Here is a 15,604-nt window from a genome sequence, read left to right on the forward strand (position 1 = left end):
TAACTCACTAAAACCAACTCTATTACTAAGGAGCAAGCGAAAATAGTCAAAGTCACACTAAATGATAATGACCTTGCATGAGGTCAATGACAGCGTGGTGTGACGTGTCTTAAAAAGACAAATTCCCTAAAGGTGACAAATCACTCAAAGTTGGCAGAAATTTTAAAAATATAGCATGTAATCTGCAGCAGAATGATTAATCCACACAACAGATACAAAAGGAACTTTGGATTGTTCAATAAGAACACAAAAATGGTTTGGACCGTCAGAGGTTAAACTATATAAAGTTACCAGTACAGCAGTGAAGCTTTATGGGGTTGCTCACCAGTTATTATGTACTTTTGAGAGAGTGACATATGTAAGGTGAAGTTGTTTGCATTTAAAACATGCACAATGGAGAGAATGGTGGCATACCTCTATGCTAAATTAATGTAAATTGGATGATATTTCTTTGGATATTGTACTTTTGGAAATTGTACATGATTTAAACACATTGCTAACTAAAATGAATGCTCCCTTGTGCTAAACAAATCAGCCTGAATTAGTCTAAAGTACACTATCCATAGCAGCTAATAAAATAGGAACATGAATTTTGCCAGACTAGACAATACCAGCTTCTGAAAGTGCAGTGAATGAATTACCAAATATATAAAATGTAAAAAAAAAGTTATCAGCTCTTTTTTTATACAATTTACCTCTGAAGTTTAGGAAGTGAAAATGACCAAGTAGAGCTAGCACTTTTTTGAAAGGTGCACATCTAGAGTAAGGCCAAGCTGTATACTCTATAACCCATATTACACCCATCAATCATATATCAAAATAAAGGAAATTAAAGGCTCTTTGAATTATACCTAAGACATACAAGATTTTTTTTAAATAGCCAGTATAACCAGTGAGGAAAGCCAGTGAAATTCTTTTTCTTTAAATTCCTAAACCCTATGCAAAATACAAAACTGTAGAGTGCCACCTTAAAACTAGTGAGACCAGACAGTGGCAAGGGGAGGTAATGGACAAGAGTTATTGCCCTTTGTCTATTGAGATCGGAAAAGACAATTTTCATCATTTAGGGGGCGCTCACCAATTAATATGTACTTTAGAGAGAGTGACGTATGTAAGGTGAAGTAGTTTGCATTTAAAATATGCACAATGGAGAGAATGTTGGCATACCTATATGCTACATTAATGTAATGTGGATGATATTTCTTTGGATATTGTACTTTTGGAAATTTTACATGATTTAAGCACACTGATAACTAAAATGACTGCTCCCTTGTGTTAAAAAATCAGCCTAAATTAGTCTAAAGTACACTATACACAGCAGCTATTAAAATAGGGAAAATGAATTTTGCCAGACTAGACAATACCAGCTTCTGAAAGTGCAATGAATGAATTACCAAATATATAAAATGTAAAAAAAGTTATCGGCTCTTTTTTATACAATTTATCTCTGAAGTTCAGGAAGTGAAAATGACCAAGTAGAGCTAGCACTTTTTTGAAAGGTGCACATCTGAACTAAGGCCAAGCTGTATACTCTATAACCCATAGTACACCCACCAATCATACACCAAAATAAAGGGAATTAAAGGTTCTTTTAATTATACCTAAGATATACAAGGTCTTTTTTAAATAGCCAGTATAACCAGTGAGGAAAGCAGGGGAAATTCTTTTTCTTTAAATCCTAACCCTATGCAAAACACGAAACTGTATAGCGCCACCTTAGTAGTGCTGGATTTGTGAGGTAGCAGGCTAATATTTCTAACATAATGTGATTGGGGAACATATTTGAAAGAGAATTTGAAAGACATCTATACCAGTGACACCTTCTATCAAGTTTAGTCATATTCCGTTCATAGGTTTTTGAGAAGAAGTTCAAAGGTTTTCTGTTTTAAATAACTGCAGCTATATCTGACATTGGTTCAGCACCATCTGCAAAACTTTTAATGGCCTTTATGCCAGAATGCTTTCTGCCAAATCTGGTCCACATCTTATTTGGGAGTTATCCAATCCTGGTAGGCTGCTTCGATTCATAAAGTGTTTTACAGTATTTGGATTGATATAATTTGTATAAACTTAAAAGCCTTTCTTGGCACATTCCTTTTTGTCAAAATTTGATTAAATACTGCTTAGCAGTATCTGAGATGTAGTGATCATAACCTTTTTCTATTTTAAGCAGCTGTAGATACATTTAATGGTAGACCTGCATCATATGTAAAAATAATTTGAAGGCCATTCATGCCACGATGATCTTTTCTAAAATAAATTGGTTGAACTTGGTCCAGTGGTTTGTGAGACATTTAAAATAGGAAATGTTGATGGACACTGTATGATAGACATAGGTCCATACTATAAGCTCACTTGATCTTACAACAATGTGAGCCAATAAAAAATTATTATGTTTTCTCCCAGACACATTAAGTTTTGGAAACCAAAGTGATGTGTAGACTTTGAGATAATAAAGTGATAACATATGAAAATCTGCAGTGTTTTTATGGTTTGTAACTGTGGTAACTAGGGTGGTACATACCTTGAGCTTCTGATTCTATTCCCACCTCAGTTTGATCAGCCGCATGACCCAAGGTCAGATAGTCCTGCAGGAAAATTTAAGTATGAATAAAAAGTAATGAGATTACTCAACAAATCACAATATTCAGATTCATAAGCTCTATTACCAGCACCGGCCTTAGCAAATGCAGGACCCAATTTGGATCATTTTGGCAGGTCCCCTTGGATTTATGCACAGAGCCCACTGTGAGCACAGAATTTGGAAATAAACTTTTAAACAAGTTTTATATGGTATTAAACTTAAAATTTTCTTCCATTGCTTTAAAATGACCTTTTCTCTATAGATATATTTTAAAAAATTACTAACACCTGGGGTCCTTGTGAGTGCGGGGCCCAACTGGGATAAACCAATCCAATCAGCCTATGGTTGGCCCTGTTTATCACAACAAAATGAATCTAAAAGAAATTTTACCAAACATTCTTTTTATGCACTGTGAACTCCCATTATTACATGATCATGCAAGGCAAGCTAGATTGATATATGGGACTTTATTATGTCAGTCATACTAAACAACAAAACAGATCATTCACTCATATTTTCTATGGGAGTCATACAGTATACTGCCTTTAAGTGACACTATCTTATAATGAAGTGCATTATACATTATAACACTGTCCATGGCAGCCATAGAGTGTATCACCTTATAGTGAGACTGCCTTATAATGAAGTGCATTATACATTATAACACTGTCCATGGTAGCCATAGAGTGTATCACCTTATAGTGAGACTGCCTTAAAATGAAGTGCATTATAACACTGTCCATGGCAGCCAAAGGTGTATCACCTTACAGTGAGGCTCCTTTATGATGAAGAACAGTATAACATTGTCCATGAGAACCATGAAGAATACTATCCTTATAGTGAAACTGCCTTATAATGAAATACTTCATACATTATAACACTGTCTAATAATGAAGTACATGATACATAATAACACTGTCTAATAATGAAGTACATGATACATAATAACACTTTCTAATAATGAAGTACATGATACATAATAACACTGTCTAATAATGAAGTACATGATACATAATAACACTGTCTAATAATGAAGTACATGATACATAATAACACTTTCTAATAATGAAGTACATGATACATAATAACACTGTCTAATAATGAAGTACATGATACATAATAACACTGCCTTATAATGAAATACTTCATACATAATAACACTGTCTAATAATGAAGCACATGATACATAATAACACTGTTCATATGAGCCATGGTGTATACCATCTTATAGTGAGATTGCCTTATAATGAAATACTTATATTATAACACTGTCTAATAATGAAGTACACGATACATAATAACACTGTTCATATGAGCCATGGAGAATACTATCCTTATAGTGAGACTGCCTTATAATGAAATACTTCATACATTATAACACTGTCTAATAATGAAGTACATGATACATAATAACACTGTTCATATGAGCCATGGAGAATACTATCCTTATAGTGAGACTGCCTTATAATGAAATACTTCATACATTATAACACTGTCTAATAATGAAGTACATGATTCATAATAACACTGTTCATGGCAGCCATGTATTATACCACCTTATAGTGAGACTGCCATATGATGATGTACACTCTACATTATAATAGTCCATGACAGTCATGTAGTACCGTATTTACCTTATATGTTTGGACTCTGTATTTATTGGGACACCATTAATTTATTTTAAAATTTATTTTTGTGTGCTCTGTATGTTCTGGGACACATTGTTTTTTTGAGTCATAAGCTGTGAGACACCTTTTAAATCATTCAAAAATTACATGTCAAAAAATGCACTCAAGTGTTGTTTCTTTTCACTTTTTTTCCTAGAGGCAAATTTGTTAAGAACAAGAGCTCAGGTAAGAATAAATTGTTTGTGTATATGAGAATGAGTTCAACTTTTTAAGTTCTAATCTAAGCTTCAACAAAGTTTTTTTAATTAAATGTTGAGTTTTATTTGTTGTTCGTGCTCATTACACGACTTATTTTGGCAAAATAACTACTGATGAGCACAGTATAAACTATTCACTGTAATTATGTAAAAATATATTCAGAGGGAGAGATAGAAAGAAAGAGAAAGAGAGAGAGAGAGAGATATTGGTAGATAAGGTTTGATGCTTTTTATCCACACCAGTCGTGTGAATTCTCACACTTTTAACACCTTTCTTTTCGATAGTTTGTCCGGGAATAAGAGTTTCATCCATGTTAATTATCATCGTGTCTCCAAAACTGTCTCCTTCTCTTCTTGCCATTACAAATTTGTGGAATAATTTTATTTTCTCCTCCAAATCTTCTGGGGGATGCTGGGCCATCGTTGTCCGTGAATGAAGCACAAGGTTGTGTCGCTTTAAAAAACCTGTTGCCCAGTTCCTACTGGCTTGAAACTCAATTTCTGGACGTTCACTTGACACAAATTCCTTGGCATAAGCGCATATAGTGTCCACACTAACAGGGATATGTAGATCGCATTGGATGCGAACCCACTTGCAATTTTTCACTCTCACTCATTGCCATATGATACTGGTCTCCCACTCCTTGCTAAATGTCCCCATTCATTCAGCTGCTAAGAAAAATCTATTTTTGACCAATTTGCAATAGTTGTTTTGGGGATTTTGAAATGTCTTGCTGTTACTTGAATTCCATGTAATTTTGAGAAATTTTACCAAAATTGACTGTCAGAGCCATTCTGGAGAAGAATCCAATGATAAGATTTTCATTTTCATTATATGGATACATCACTGATGCCGAGCAATCCACTCCAAATATAATTCTGGTAGAGCATATCCAGAGAAACAGTCCTACATAGTTTGATGCAAAGTGATCAAGAAATTGTAAAGATGAAGTTGAAAAAAGTAATGTTGATTGATGGCAAATGATGCCTGTTGGTCACTGGGCTATACCATGAAAAGATCGCATGGCCTTATGGCTAGGTAAGATAATGATAGATAAGTTTATTCCAATTACCTTGTATTCAATGGAGTCTCTGAAGCACTGACTTCTGGGATAGGTTATAAGATGTGTATTCTGTATGCCCCCATAGCAACAAGGGCAGATGACAAATGACGCTTGATTCTCAAGACACTTCTTTAACACCATATCTGTTGCCACTCCACAAGCATGCAAGCAAACACCAACATCGAACTTGCCACAAAAGTAGTCCATATTGCACTGAAAGAGTACATAATAAACAGTCTTTATTTTCATGATAAATAGCAATCATAAAAGTGGAACAATAAAATGTGGGCTACTTTCAGTGCTTCATAATACTAGCAAAGTTCTTGAATTATATGAACTGCATAAAGTAATACAAGTAAGGAAGGAAATGAGCACCAATCAATGGCTCAAGATCAAGAACAAGTGTCCTTTAGAAGAAAGAAAAAACTGAACTTAGAGTTGTACTGCAAAATTCTGGCTCTAGAAGGTGTGATTTGTGGAACTTTGTGCTATTTTAAAATACTTTAGTGACAATTTTCACTTGAGTCAATTAATTTTTGTTGTGTAATGAAAAGTCCTCTTTGAGTAACAATCAAAATAGTTACTCAATCAGCAATTGATTTCATAGGAATAATAACTGAATACAAATAGTTACTCAATCAGCAATTGATTTCATAGGAATAATAACTGAATACAAATAGTTACTCAATCAGCAATTGATTTCATAGGAATAATAACTGAATACAAATAGTTACTCAATCAGCAATTGATTTCATAGAAATAATAACTGAATACAAATAGTTACTCAACCAGCAATTGATTTCATAGGAATAATAACTGAATACAAATAGTTAATCAACCAGCAATTTATTTCATAGGAATAATAACTGAATACAAATAGTTAAATTCAAATGTTGCTGGAACATGTGGAAATAAACTTCAGCCTTCTCACTATTTGGGTTTAAAATATTTTCATGTGTTCTTGCAAATTTTGGGCTTGAATGTTTTTTGGCACAAGAACACTGCAAAGATTACCATATATCAAGCAAAATCATACCATGTCGAGTCCAACTGCAAATTGTACAAACCAAGATCTGCCATCACATAATGTGCCAGCATTTCTGGAATTGAGCAGCTTGTTAGGAGCAATCAGTAGAACAAACAATATAGACTCTAATCTTCAGGCACATTATACTATGGCAGATAAGGATCTTTGTTTTTGCCATTTGACTCCTACAGTAAAATGCCTTGCTCAGCAACACATTAAAGTAGCTGATCTGATTGTTTGAATCGAACAATTCTGATCAAGAGTCCATCAATCTAACCACTAAGCCCACTGCAGTTTCTCATGATTTAATTCAGTAAATATTGGATGCTTTCTGTCAAAGTTTGCCAAAATTTTGTATAGCAGTTTTCTTGTCGATAAAGTTGTTTAAATATTGTTCTACTTTTAGTAACAGTAGCCTGAACTGAGATCCGACAAACGTCATTTGTATCAATTAAAATGGCTTTTATGTAAGCTAAGATGCCTTCAGTTAAATTTTATCAAATTCTGTTCAGGATTTTTCGTGAGAAGAAATGATTAAATATTTTTCTTTTCTTGTAACAGCTGCAGGCAGATTGGCATTTTTTTTTTACAACACCTGAAAGGCCTTCATGCCAGGAAGCTTTGTCAAATTCAGCCAAATTCAATTCAGAGGATTTTGAGATGAAGTTACTGAAAGGCTTTTCTATTCTTGTTAATGTCAGTCATATCTGATGGCAGATTGGCATCATCTGTACAAATGTGAAAAGCCTCATGCCAGTAAGTCCTCTGCCTTTCATAGCACATCAGCATTTGTCCGAAACTTAAAAAGCCTTTATGCCTTGATGCTGTCAAATTCTTTTCAGCGGTTTTAGTTAAAGTTGCTTGAAAAATTTTCTATAATTTGTAGCACTGGCTGTTATTTGATGGCAGATCAGTACCATCTGTGTACATTTTAAAGCCTTCAAGCTAAAATACTTTTTGGAACAAATATGATCATATCCTGTTTAGCTTTCTTTGAGAAGAAATAATTATGGATTTCTCTCTGATACTGGACTGGCATTTGTACAACCTTGAAAGTTCTTTGTGCCAAAATGCTTTCTGTCAAATTTAATAAAATTATGGGTTTTTTTCTTCATAAGTCACTAAATAGTTTTAATATTTTTGTTAACAGTGGCAATATTTTATCTGGATCATTGGTAAAAACTTTAAAATCCTTCATGCCTCGATGAAAAATGTTGTCAAAATCTGCAGAGTTATTTTTTTTTATATGTTCAAAGTATTTTCTATTTTTAGTAATGGCAGTCATATTTATATTACTCACTTATATCAACATCACTTATATCGACAAGCTGCCTATGTCGACGAAAATAAAGTCCTAGGCCCATGGTCTATTGCTACTACTAATATTGTCATGCTAATGTCCACAATGAGATAAAAAATAAATGTACATGTTGACAGAAGTCCTAGGTCCAAATTTGAACAAATCCTTTGTTTTCTTATGGTTTATGTCGACAAACTGCCGGTTCTGACTCATACTTTGTTCTACAATTATATGATATTGCTTCCATGCTTTAATGTTGCCACTGCTTTAACAAATGGCCATATATTTGGTCCTTGGATGCTGGTTTCATGGTGACTTGAACAGCATGTGCAACCTTCATCAAAATAAGCCAATTTACGATCTTTTATAAAAACAATGCACCCTTCATCAAAAATCAGCACCAAACTTGAGTAAAAGCAATGACATCTAATCAACTGTTGCATTTTTCAAAGTTATTGGTCATAGAAACAAATTTAACTGTGGGAAAAAAGTAACTTTATTTATGCTTACGATGGCTATTGTTGGCCATGAAAAACGAAAATTAAATTTAAAATTAAGTAACTGACCATTAAAGAACTTAAAGGTGATGCATCTCGCAAAGATGTCTGTGAATTTTTTTTACTTAAACTTAACACTCTGTCAGGATGAATGAGAGCTGTTGAGTCTATAAAGAAAGACTGCAGAGAAAGAAGACTTCTTCTAAATATGAAGATGTGGAGGAGGCCACAGCAAAATGGTTCAATTTCAATAAAATCTGCACTACAAATTTTATTTTATCTACAGAATGTGATATGATTATTGAAAATGTGAAAGAGTCTGCAAAAGTATTTGTGTGTCGAAAACGCTAATACCATAACTGATTAGTTCAGTCACTTTAAAGTTTGTAACAACATTGGTTACAAATGGATTTGTGGTGAAGCCAAGTCAACAGACACATCACAACTTGAAAGCTATAAAGCCAAACTTAGACATCTTGCAGAATTTTAAGTCTTGCAATATATACAGCTGCAGAAGCTTCTTATATAAAATTCAGAACAATCATTATCATCCAGACCCATTTTGCTAAAAGCATTTATGTTTAATGAATAAATTTAAATTTTAATTAAATTCATTTTTGATCTGATGTATAGATTATGATATGAATAATGTAAATTATATTTGCTTGCATATTCTGAATTTGTGAATGTTTTACAAAAGTACAAGTTTTACTAGTACTTAATTTATTCAAAACATGGTGACAGGTTTTCATTTCCCAATGAGCAGCTTCATTCTCATGGAAGCCTCAGTAAGACGTTCATGGAAGATTATGACAAAATGGATGTGGTGACAATGCCTCCCATCTGCTGGGGTGGTCTAGTCATCCCATGTCCCTGAGTGGTTTCGTTACTATTGTAACTCATCTGAGGGAATTGATCTGGTTGATTCATTTGTTCATTTAATCGCTGTTTTGTTATTGAATGGTTTATATACCCCAGTGTCACAGGTATTGCTAAATGATTAGCCATGTGACAAATATATTGTCGTGAACTATTATTGTAGCAACCCAGTTTGAATAATACCATAATCTTGAAGCCAGATTTCAGCTCAAAACAAAGAAATGACTACAAAAATCTTTAATTTGTATTTAAATTACAAACACTTTGTTCTTTATATTGTAAAAAGAAAAACAAAGTTTTTATAATTCTATGCATAATACTGTCACACTATTATACAGTTTATCAGTTGAATTAATGTCTGTTGGTGTATCATACTTAATCCAGGTACAATTATAAGGTTATCTTCTGAGTTGGCATAAGGATGAAGTATGAAATTGTTTGTTATTCCATCAGTATCAGTATATCAGTTTTCCCAAGTTGCTTTTGGGGTTCTTCTCAAATTGAGTTGACTGCAAATGTATCAAATGGTATATAATTCCAACTGATCTTAGGTCCTTGAATACGTCCTCTTCATGAGAAGCAGTATCAACATTAAATCCAGACTGATCTGGTCGGACTTACTCCTTGAACCTATCTACATAAGCAAATACTTCACCTCTGGTTTCTAGTATGCTGGTATATTTGTTGCCATGTTGTTTTTTATCATGCTTCATTAGAACTTTTCTATTGAAAATTTTTCCACATATATGGGAAGACACACTGATACCAATGTGTATAATTTTATTATGTCGCACCAGGGATTGGCAATATTTAAAAGAGGCTGCACAAAAAATACACTGGTTATCCATTTTTACATGTAGTGGTCATGTAACAGGGTAGTTGCATCACGGTTTGTGATATAATCAATAAAAAGGGTGGCAAATAGAGGAAAGTGTTTCCTCAAAAGAGTTACCAATCCAGAAATTGGACTATGGGGCCAGAACATCTAATTTTTCATGGGAGGAAATATACTCAGTTAAAAATACCTTGACTCCTATTTAATACCTACTGGCTGTGCAATGTGTAATTGGTATCCCAAAAAGTTCTCTATCTTTCCAAAGTAAGAAGTTTTTGTTTTTTCAGGCAACCCAAAATCTAGGTCAATTTAAGAATGAATATCATCCAATAATGCTAAACAGACAAGTGCTACTGGCAACAATGCATATTGTAGTTAATTGTTTAGTGACACATGCTGGCTGACAATTGATATACATAAAACCAAGACAGCCAATTTTCTTATAGATGTGTTTTTATATATTTTTTAATGCGATGTGACTGATACGCATGACCTATACCCAAATTCACAGATTTTCACGTACATGTACTGTACTTTATGCATTATGGATACTACAACACAAATGTAAGTTGTCGATATACAAGTTAATTTAAAACTGGTTTTGTTTTCATTTAATCAGTATTTCTGTTTTTCATTTTCTCATACTCACTGTAACATGACAAGTCATTCTTTTACAGAACAAAATTCACTTGTATGCTAAATTTAAATTTTTTTCAGCTGCCCACTGCCACAATACTTATCTCAACATCTGCTTATATCGACAAATTTATCTCAGGCATGAGGATGTTGAGATAAATGGGTAGTACTGTACCAGAATGGCAACATTTTTAAAAATCTGACAGGCATTGACTCTAGGATGCTTTTTCTAAAATTATGTTAAATTCAGTTGATGTGCTTTTGCACAGAATTATTTTTTTTTTTAAATTCTATTTTTAGTTATGATGGCCATATTTTAAGTTAGATCAATATCACCTGTATAAATACGAAAGGCCTTCATCCTCGGCTACTTTCTATGAAATCTGGCCATATTCTGTTGAGAGGCTATTGAGATGGATTGGTTTCAGAGGTTTTCCTTTCTTAGTAATGATGGCAAATTAGCATCAATCACACAAATTTGAAAACCAGGAGACTGTTATTACAGAAGTATCACTTATTTTCATGGGTCCCAGTTATCATAGCTTTGTTATAAAAAAAAATTGTGGGTACTTAAATTCAGGGTTTTACCTGTCCAAGTCTGCGTGTTATCAGGTATTTAATTTTGTGGATTAACCAGTACAAATACACAAAATGGATAAAAAATGAACAAAACTAAGATGGTAAAAAGTGAAAGACACTTCAATGGTTAAAACAATGCTACCCATCTGTATGAGCAATATCAAACACCTGTCAAGATCAATCATTCACACACAGCATCAAAGGGAGCTAAAAAACACTAAACAAATATTGTTTTTCAAGAACATGTGGATGACATTTTCCTAAAAGCACTATCACTAAAGTTGCACCATCAATACTTTATGATGACAATGGCATTAGCAAAGTGGTTTAAGAGTAAAAGGTAAAATTCACCTCAGATAATGTCATCATTCCACATGTGACCAAACACATGACCAGTTGGCCCATACTCAAGCAATTAGCAAGAAGTGTCTACATCCCATCAAAATGCAAATACACTAACTAAATTGAAAAGCAATGGAATCACTCCTTTGTTTGAACTGCCTCATATATGACTTTACACATTGAACTTTACAATAAATAAAGACTAAAAAGAAGAATTAAAATCCCATTTCCACAACTGGTATGCTAAATATGTCATGGACACTCTATAAGCTTTCCATCAAGCCAATTTTGAGAATGCTGGACTTGTTTAATTCAATAATTTCAGGATTATTTACCTGACAAACTTTTATGTGCACCAGCAGATGTGACTGACATGATGTTGATTCAGTGCTTTTGTCCACAATCAGTGAAGTGTGAGTTTTAATACTCTGCTGTAATTAGTGAATACACATAATTTTCTTATTAATTATGTTTCAGGTAATGCATCCAGTATTTTTAAGTCATGTTTTCCTATGGGATTAAGCACGCATGGGTAAAATGATACATGTTTTTCACAAGGATTTAAATTTTTCACTTGAATAAAGAATTGATTTGATTTGAAGTAATAAATCTAATTTTCACTAACTAGTATCATTGATTATTCATTTATTTTTTTTATTTCATTAATACTAGTGCCTGAATAGGTACGTTATGCTTTTCCTCTATCCTAACATATCAAATTAAAGTAAAGTGGGGGGGGGGGATTACAGCTACTGGATATATGTATGTGCATTGAAACAAAATAAAATTGATTGCATTTCTATTTTTAAAGGGTTAAAATAAAACTAACATGTAAAGCTAGTTGATTATCAAATTACACAAATGATGTTGATTTATAAAACAGCTTTTTGATCTTTAGGAATGAAGCACATGAAAGAAATGGTGGTTTAAAATCCATATAAATTGGTACCCAATGAAGATTAATGATACTACAGTATTTGGTTCAATCTGGTTTACTGGTTTTTGAGATGAAGTTCAAAATACCATAAACTTCTGAGGAACATGGACTAGTGAATTGTCCAATAATTGTCTTTTTTATTGTGCATCAACAGTTTGTAAGCGAAAAATCTGTCTTGATGAGGACTTTTTACCAATAATGACAATCCAATGAAAACGTGTTACTGATACAGATTTTTACTCTGGCATTAACTATGCCAAGGCATTTATAAAAAAGACAGTTACTTATGTTAACTAACTTGTTTAAATTTTGGGGGTAGCAAAAGAGAAAACTAATCTTATCTCTTTTTATGACGATCAATTCTATTTGCATTAATGAGCAGATCCAGGTCATAATTAAATGGTAGATGTGAAAAGATAATTTACCTGATAGAGAATTACATTGCTCAGCTTTAATCTCTCAACTCTATTCTTGGCTCTGATCAGCGACTCTTCCTTATTCTCAACCAGGTATATCTAAAATGAAGAATTTAGGACATTCATTCAAGCTTTCTTGATAATTACAAATGTTGGTAATAAATACATGGACAACTCAAGTTTATGGGAAAATGGTGAGAAAAACATAAACCCTTGCTTATAACAACAACTAGGGGAAATATAAAATCAAAAATTACCTACTTCAGATAAAATTTCTGCTACGTAGCAATTGAGTCAATAAAATGTTTCCCCTGCCTTGTATTTATTTACCAGGCAAGTCAAAATCTTGGATATTTCTTTTTTTTTTTTTAGCAAATATCCCTAATACCAAAGTCATTTTATCTAACTCATTAGTGCCAAACATGAAAGAAGAAAAAACTGAGGGTCTTAGTTATTTTTATAATGCGAAGATCCCTGCAGTATTTGCTTGGACAAAGTGCATTTCTTCCATTACTTGATCACGAGTCAACTCTGCGTGATTTTTTAAATAAAAAATTGATGACTCCAAGTGAACAATGTAAATCCATATCAATTAGAACCAGAATACAAACACAAAATTTACTGAAAAATTATTTATATTCAGCGCTCACTATTCTACACCTGCAACTTTCACTGAATGATCGTGAACTGGAATTATGCAATGATCGTGGTCAGGTGCTCAGAATGTTATATTATATTACTCCGATATTCTTCTTTAAAAATATGAAAAGTGGTATTGGTTTGTCCTTTTTTTTTTGATCTGACATGTTTTGAACTTTGAAAAGATCTATCTGCTCTAACATTTTTTGTCACATAACATCTACAACTCACACCATATAACGCTTCACTTATCATCTGGGACCATTTTCTTAAGTATAGACTGGTTCAGTAACTCACTTGCTCATCATAAAATGAATTGGTTAGGCAAAGTTTACATTTGAAGATACATGTCTGTGTACAGTTGCTACAAATAATAATGAAAGTGCTCTTATGCTATTCTTAAACAGCAGTCTCCTTTTTAAGAATATTCTCAAATGTATATGACTGGTATTAAAGAGATGATAATAAAAGTGAAAAAAACAACTTTTTATTTCTTTATTTTCATTTTTTTTTAACATACTAAAAATGCATAATCCATATATTCTAGTGTAATTTGTCGAAAAAAGGCATAATGATTATGCCAAAAGTATAATGGTTGGCATGTATGTATGTATGCATATCTACACTAAATGTGTGCCAGCTGGACAATTCAGGTAGATCAGCTCTACTCTGTATATATATATATATATATATATATATATATATATATATATATATATATATATATATATATATATATATATATATATATATATATGGTCTTAAAATAATTAATAGAAATGTGTGAGAAGCAACAAGCTTTGTAAAATTCAACAAATCATTTATTTCCTTAGAATACAGACTGAAATTGTGAAAAAATAAGGAGCTTATTGTGAATTAAATCCCAAATAATCCTAGAATTACAGATACAAGTCCTAATACTTAAAGTTCTGAATAAACTTTAGTGAAAATCCAAATTAAATCCAATGCTGAAGGTGTTTATGTGCCTGCGGTGGTCTGTGTGTGGTGATGTACAAACATCCTTTTGTTGGATCACAATAACAAAATCCAAGAATTAAATCATTATTTGAAATTTCACAATCAAATCAAGTCTATATTTCCAATAATATTAATGAAGAGCACTTTGTATTTCCAATTAAGAATCACTTGAATTAAATAATTTGAATAAATTTTCAGCCCAAATGAATTTCTTGACACAAAAATAATACAACTGATTCTGCTAAGATCTTAAAGCATAAACGAATAATTTTTCCAGTAACACGATTACATAGTCCTCTACTTGACCTCAGGTCACCATTGGCATTTTCTATTAAAAAAAAGCTATTGCCGAATGTATACAATCTTCTCAAAATATCTCATACCTGGCACCTTGGCAGAAGGCAAGCAAGTACAATACCTAAGTGTCCCTGTAATGAGAAAGAACATACAAGAATCAATATGGCTGCATTATTTTTAAGATATCAGACTACAGTCACCTGTGTTAGTAACAAAAATGAGGTAATGAAAGACAATAGATACTATCTTATAAGTTGAGTCCAACTGCAAACAACATTGATTCTGATCACACAATGCAAATCAAAGCTTATGTTGTTTGTATTGATGATTACTCCTAACTGTACAGACCAAGATCTGTATCGTCTGCAGATGGACTCGTAAGGTTCCTATTTATAATTAGTTTATTAGAATAAGAATAAGAATAAGAATAAGAATTCTTTATTTCAGACTACAACGTCCATACCTCTAAATTAAAATATAATTATAAAGTAAAAACATTGTAAACATAAAAGAACATATATATCATACATATAAGTATACAGATACATTTGAAACAAATAATCGTGCCATGCAGTGTTAAGAAGGAAATTAAATGGCACATTTAAAGAGTAATTTGTTCCCTCTACTAATAATGTGAGAATTTAAATGAATGTCATAGTTCCAAAGAGATTTCAATATACAGTTCTTACTATTAGATATTCTTGTCATC

The 15,604-nt window shown here is 32.5% G+C and overlaps 1 protein-coding gene across 4 annotated transcripts in view; it reads right to left on the bottom strand.

Moving 5' to 3' along the window:
* LOC149798232 (glutathione S-transferase C-terminal domain-containing protein-like) overlaps nt 1-15,604 on the bottom strand; it is a 57,644-nt gene that overhangs the window by 15,224 nt on the left and 26,816 nt on the right. For all 4 annotated transcript variants that reach the window (XM_089963346.1, XM_089963343.1, XM_089963345.1 and 1 more), the window contains exons 10-13: nt 14,982-15,026; nt 12,991-13,080; nt 5,543-5,746; nt 2,525-2,588 (exon numbers count right to left, since the gene is read on the bottom strand). In XM_089963346.1, the coding sequence (XP_089819472.1) occupies nt 2,525-2,588; nt 5,543-5,746; nt 12,991-13,080; nt 14,982-15,026 (403 nt within the window). The remainder of the gene's footprint in view (nt 1-2,524; nt 2,589-5,542; nt 5,747-12,990; nt 13,081-14,981; nt 15,027-15,604) is intronic.

The sequence above is a fragment of the Sinohyriopsis cumingii genome, chromosome 6 (assembly GCF_028554795.1).
Source record: "Sinohyriopsis cumingii isolate HCF-2022 chromosome 6, ASM2855479v2, whole genome shotgun sequence".
In the NCBI taxonomy this organism is placed as follows: Eukaryota; Metazoa; Mollusca; class Bivalvia; order Unionida; family Unionidae; genus Sinohyriopsis; species Sinohyriopsis cumingii.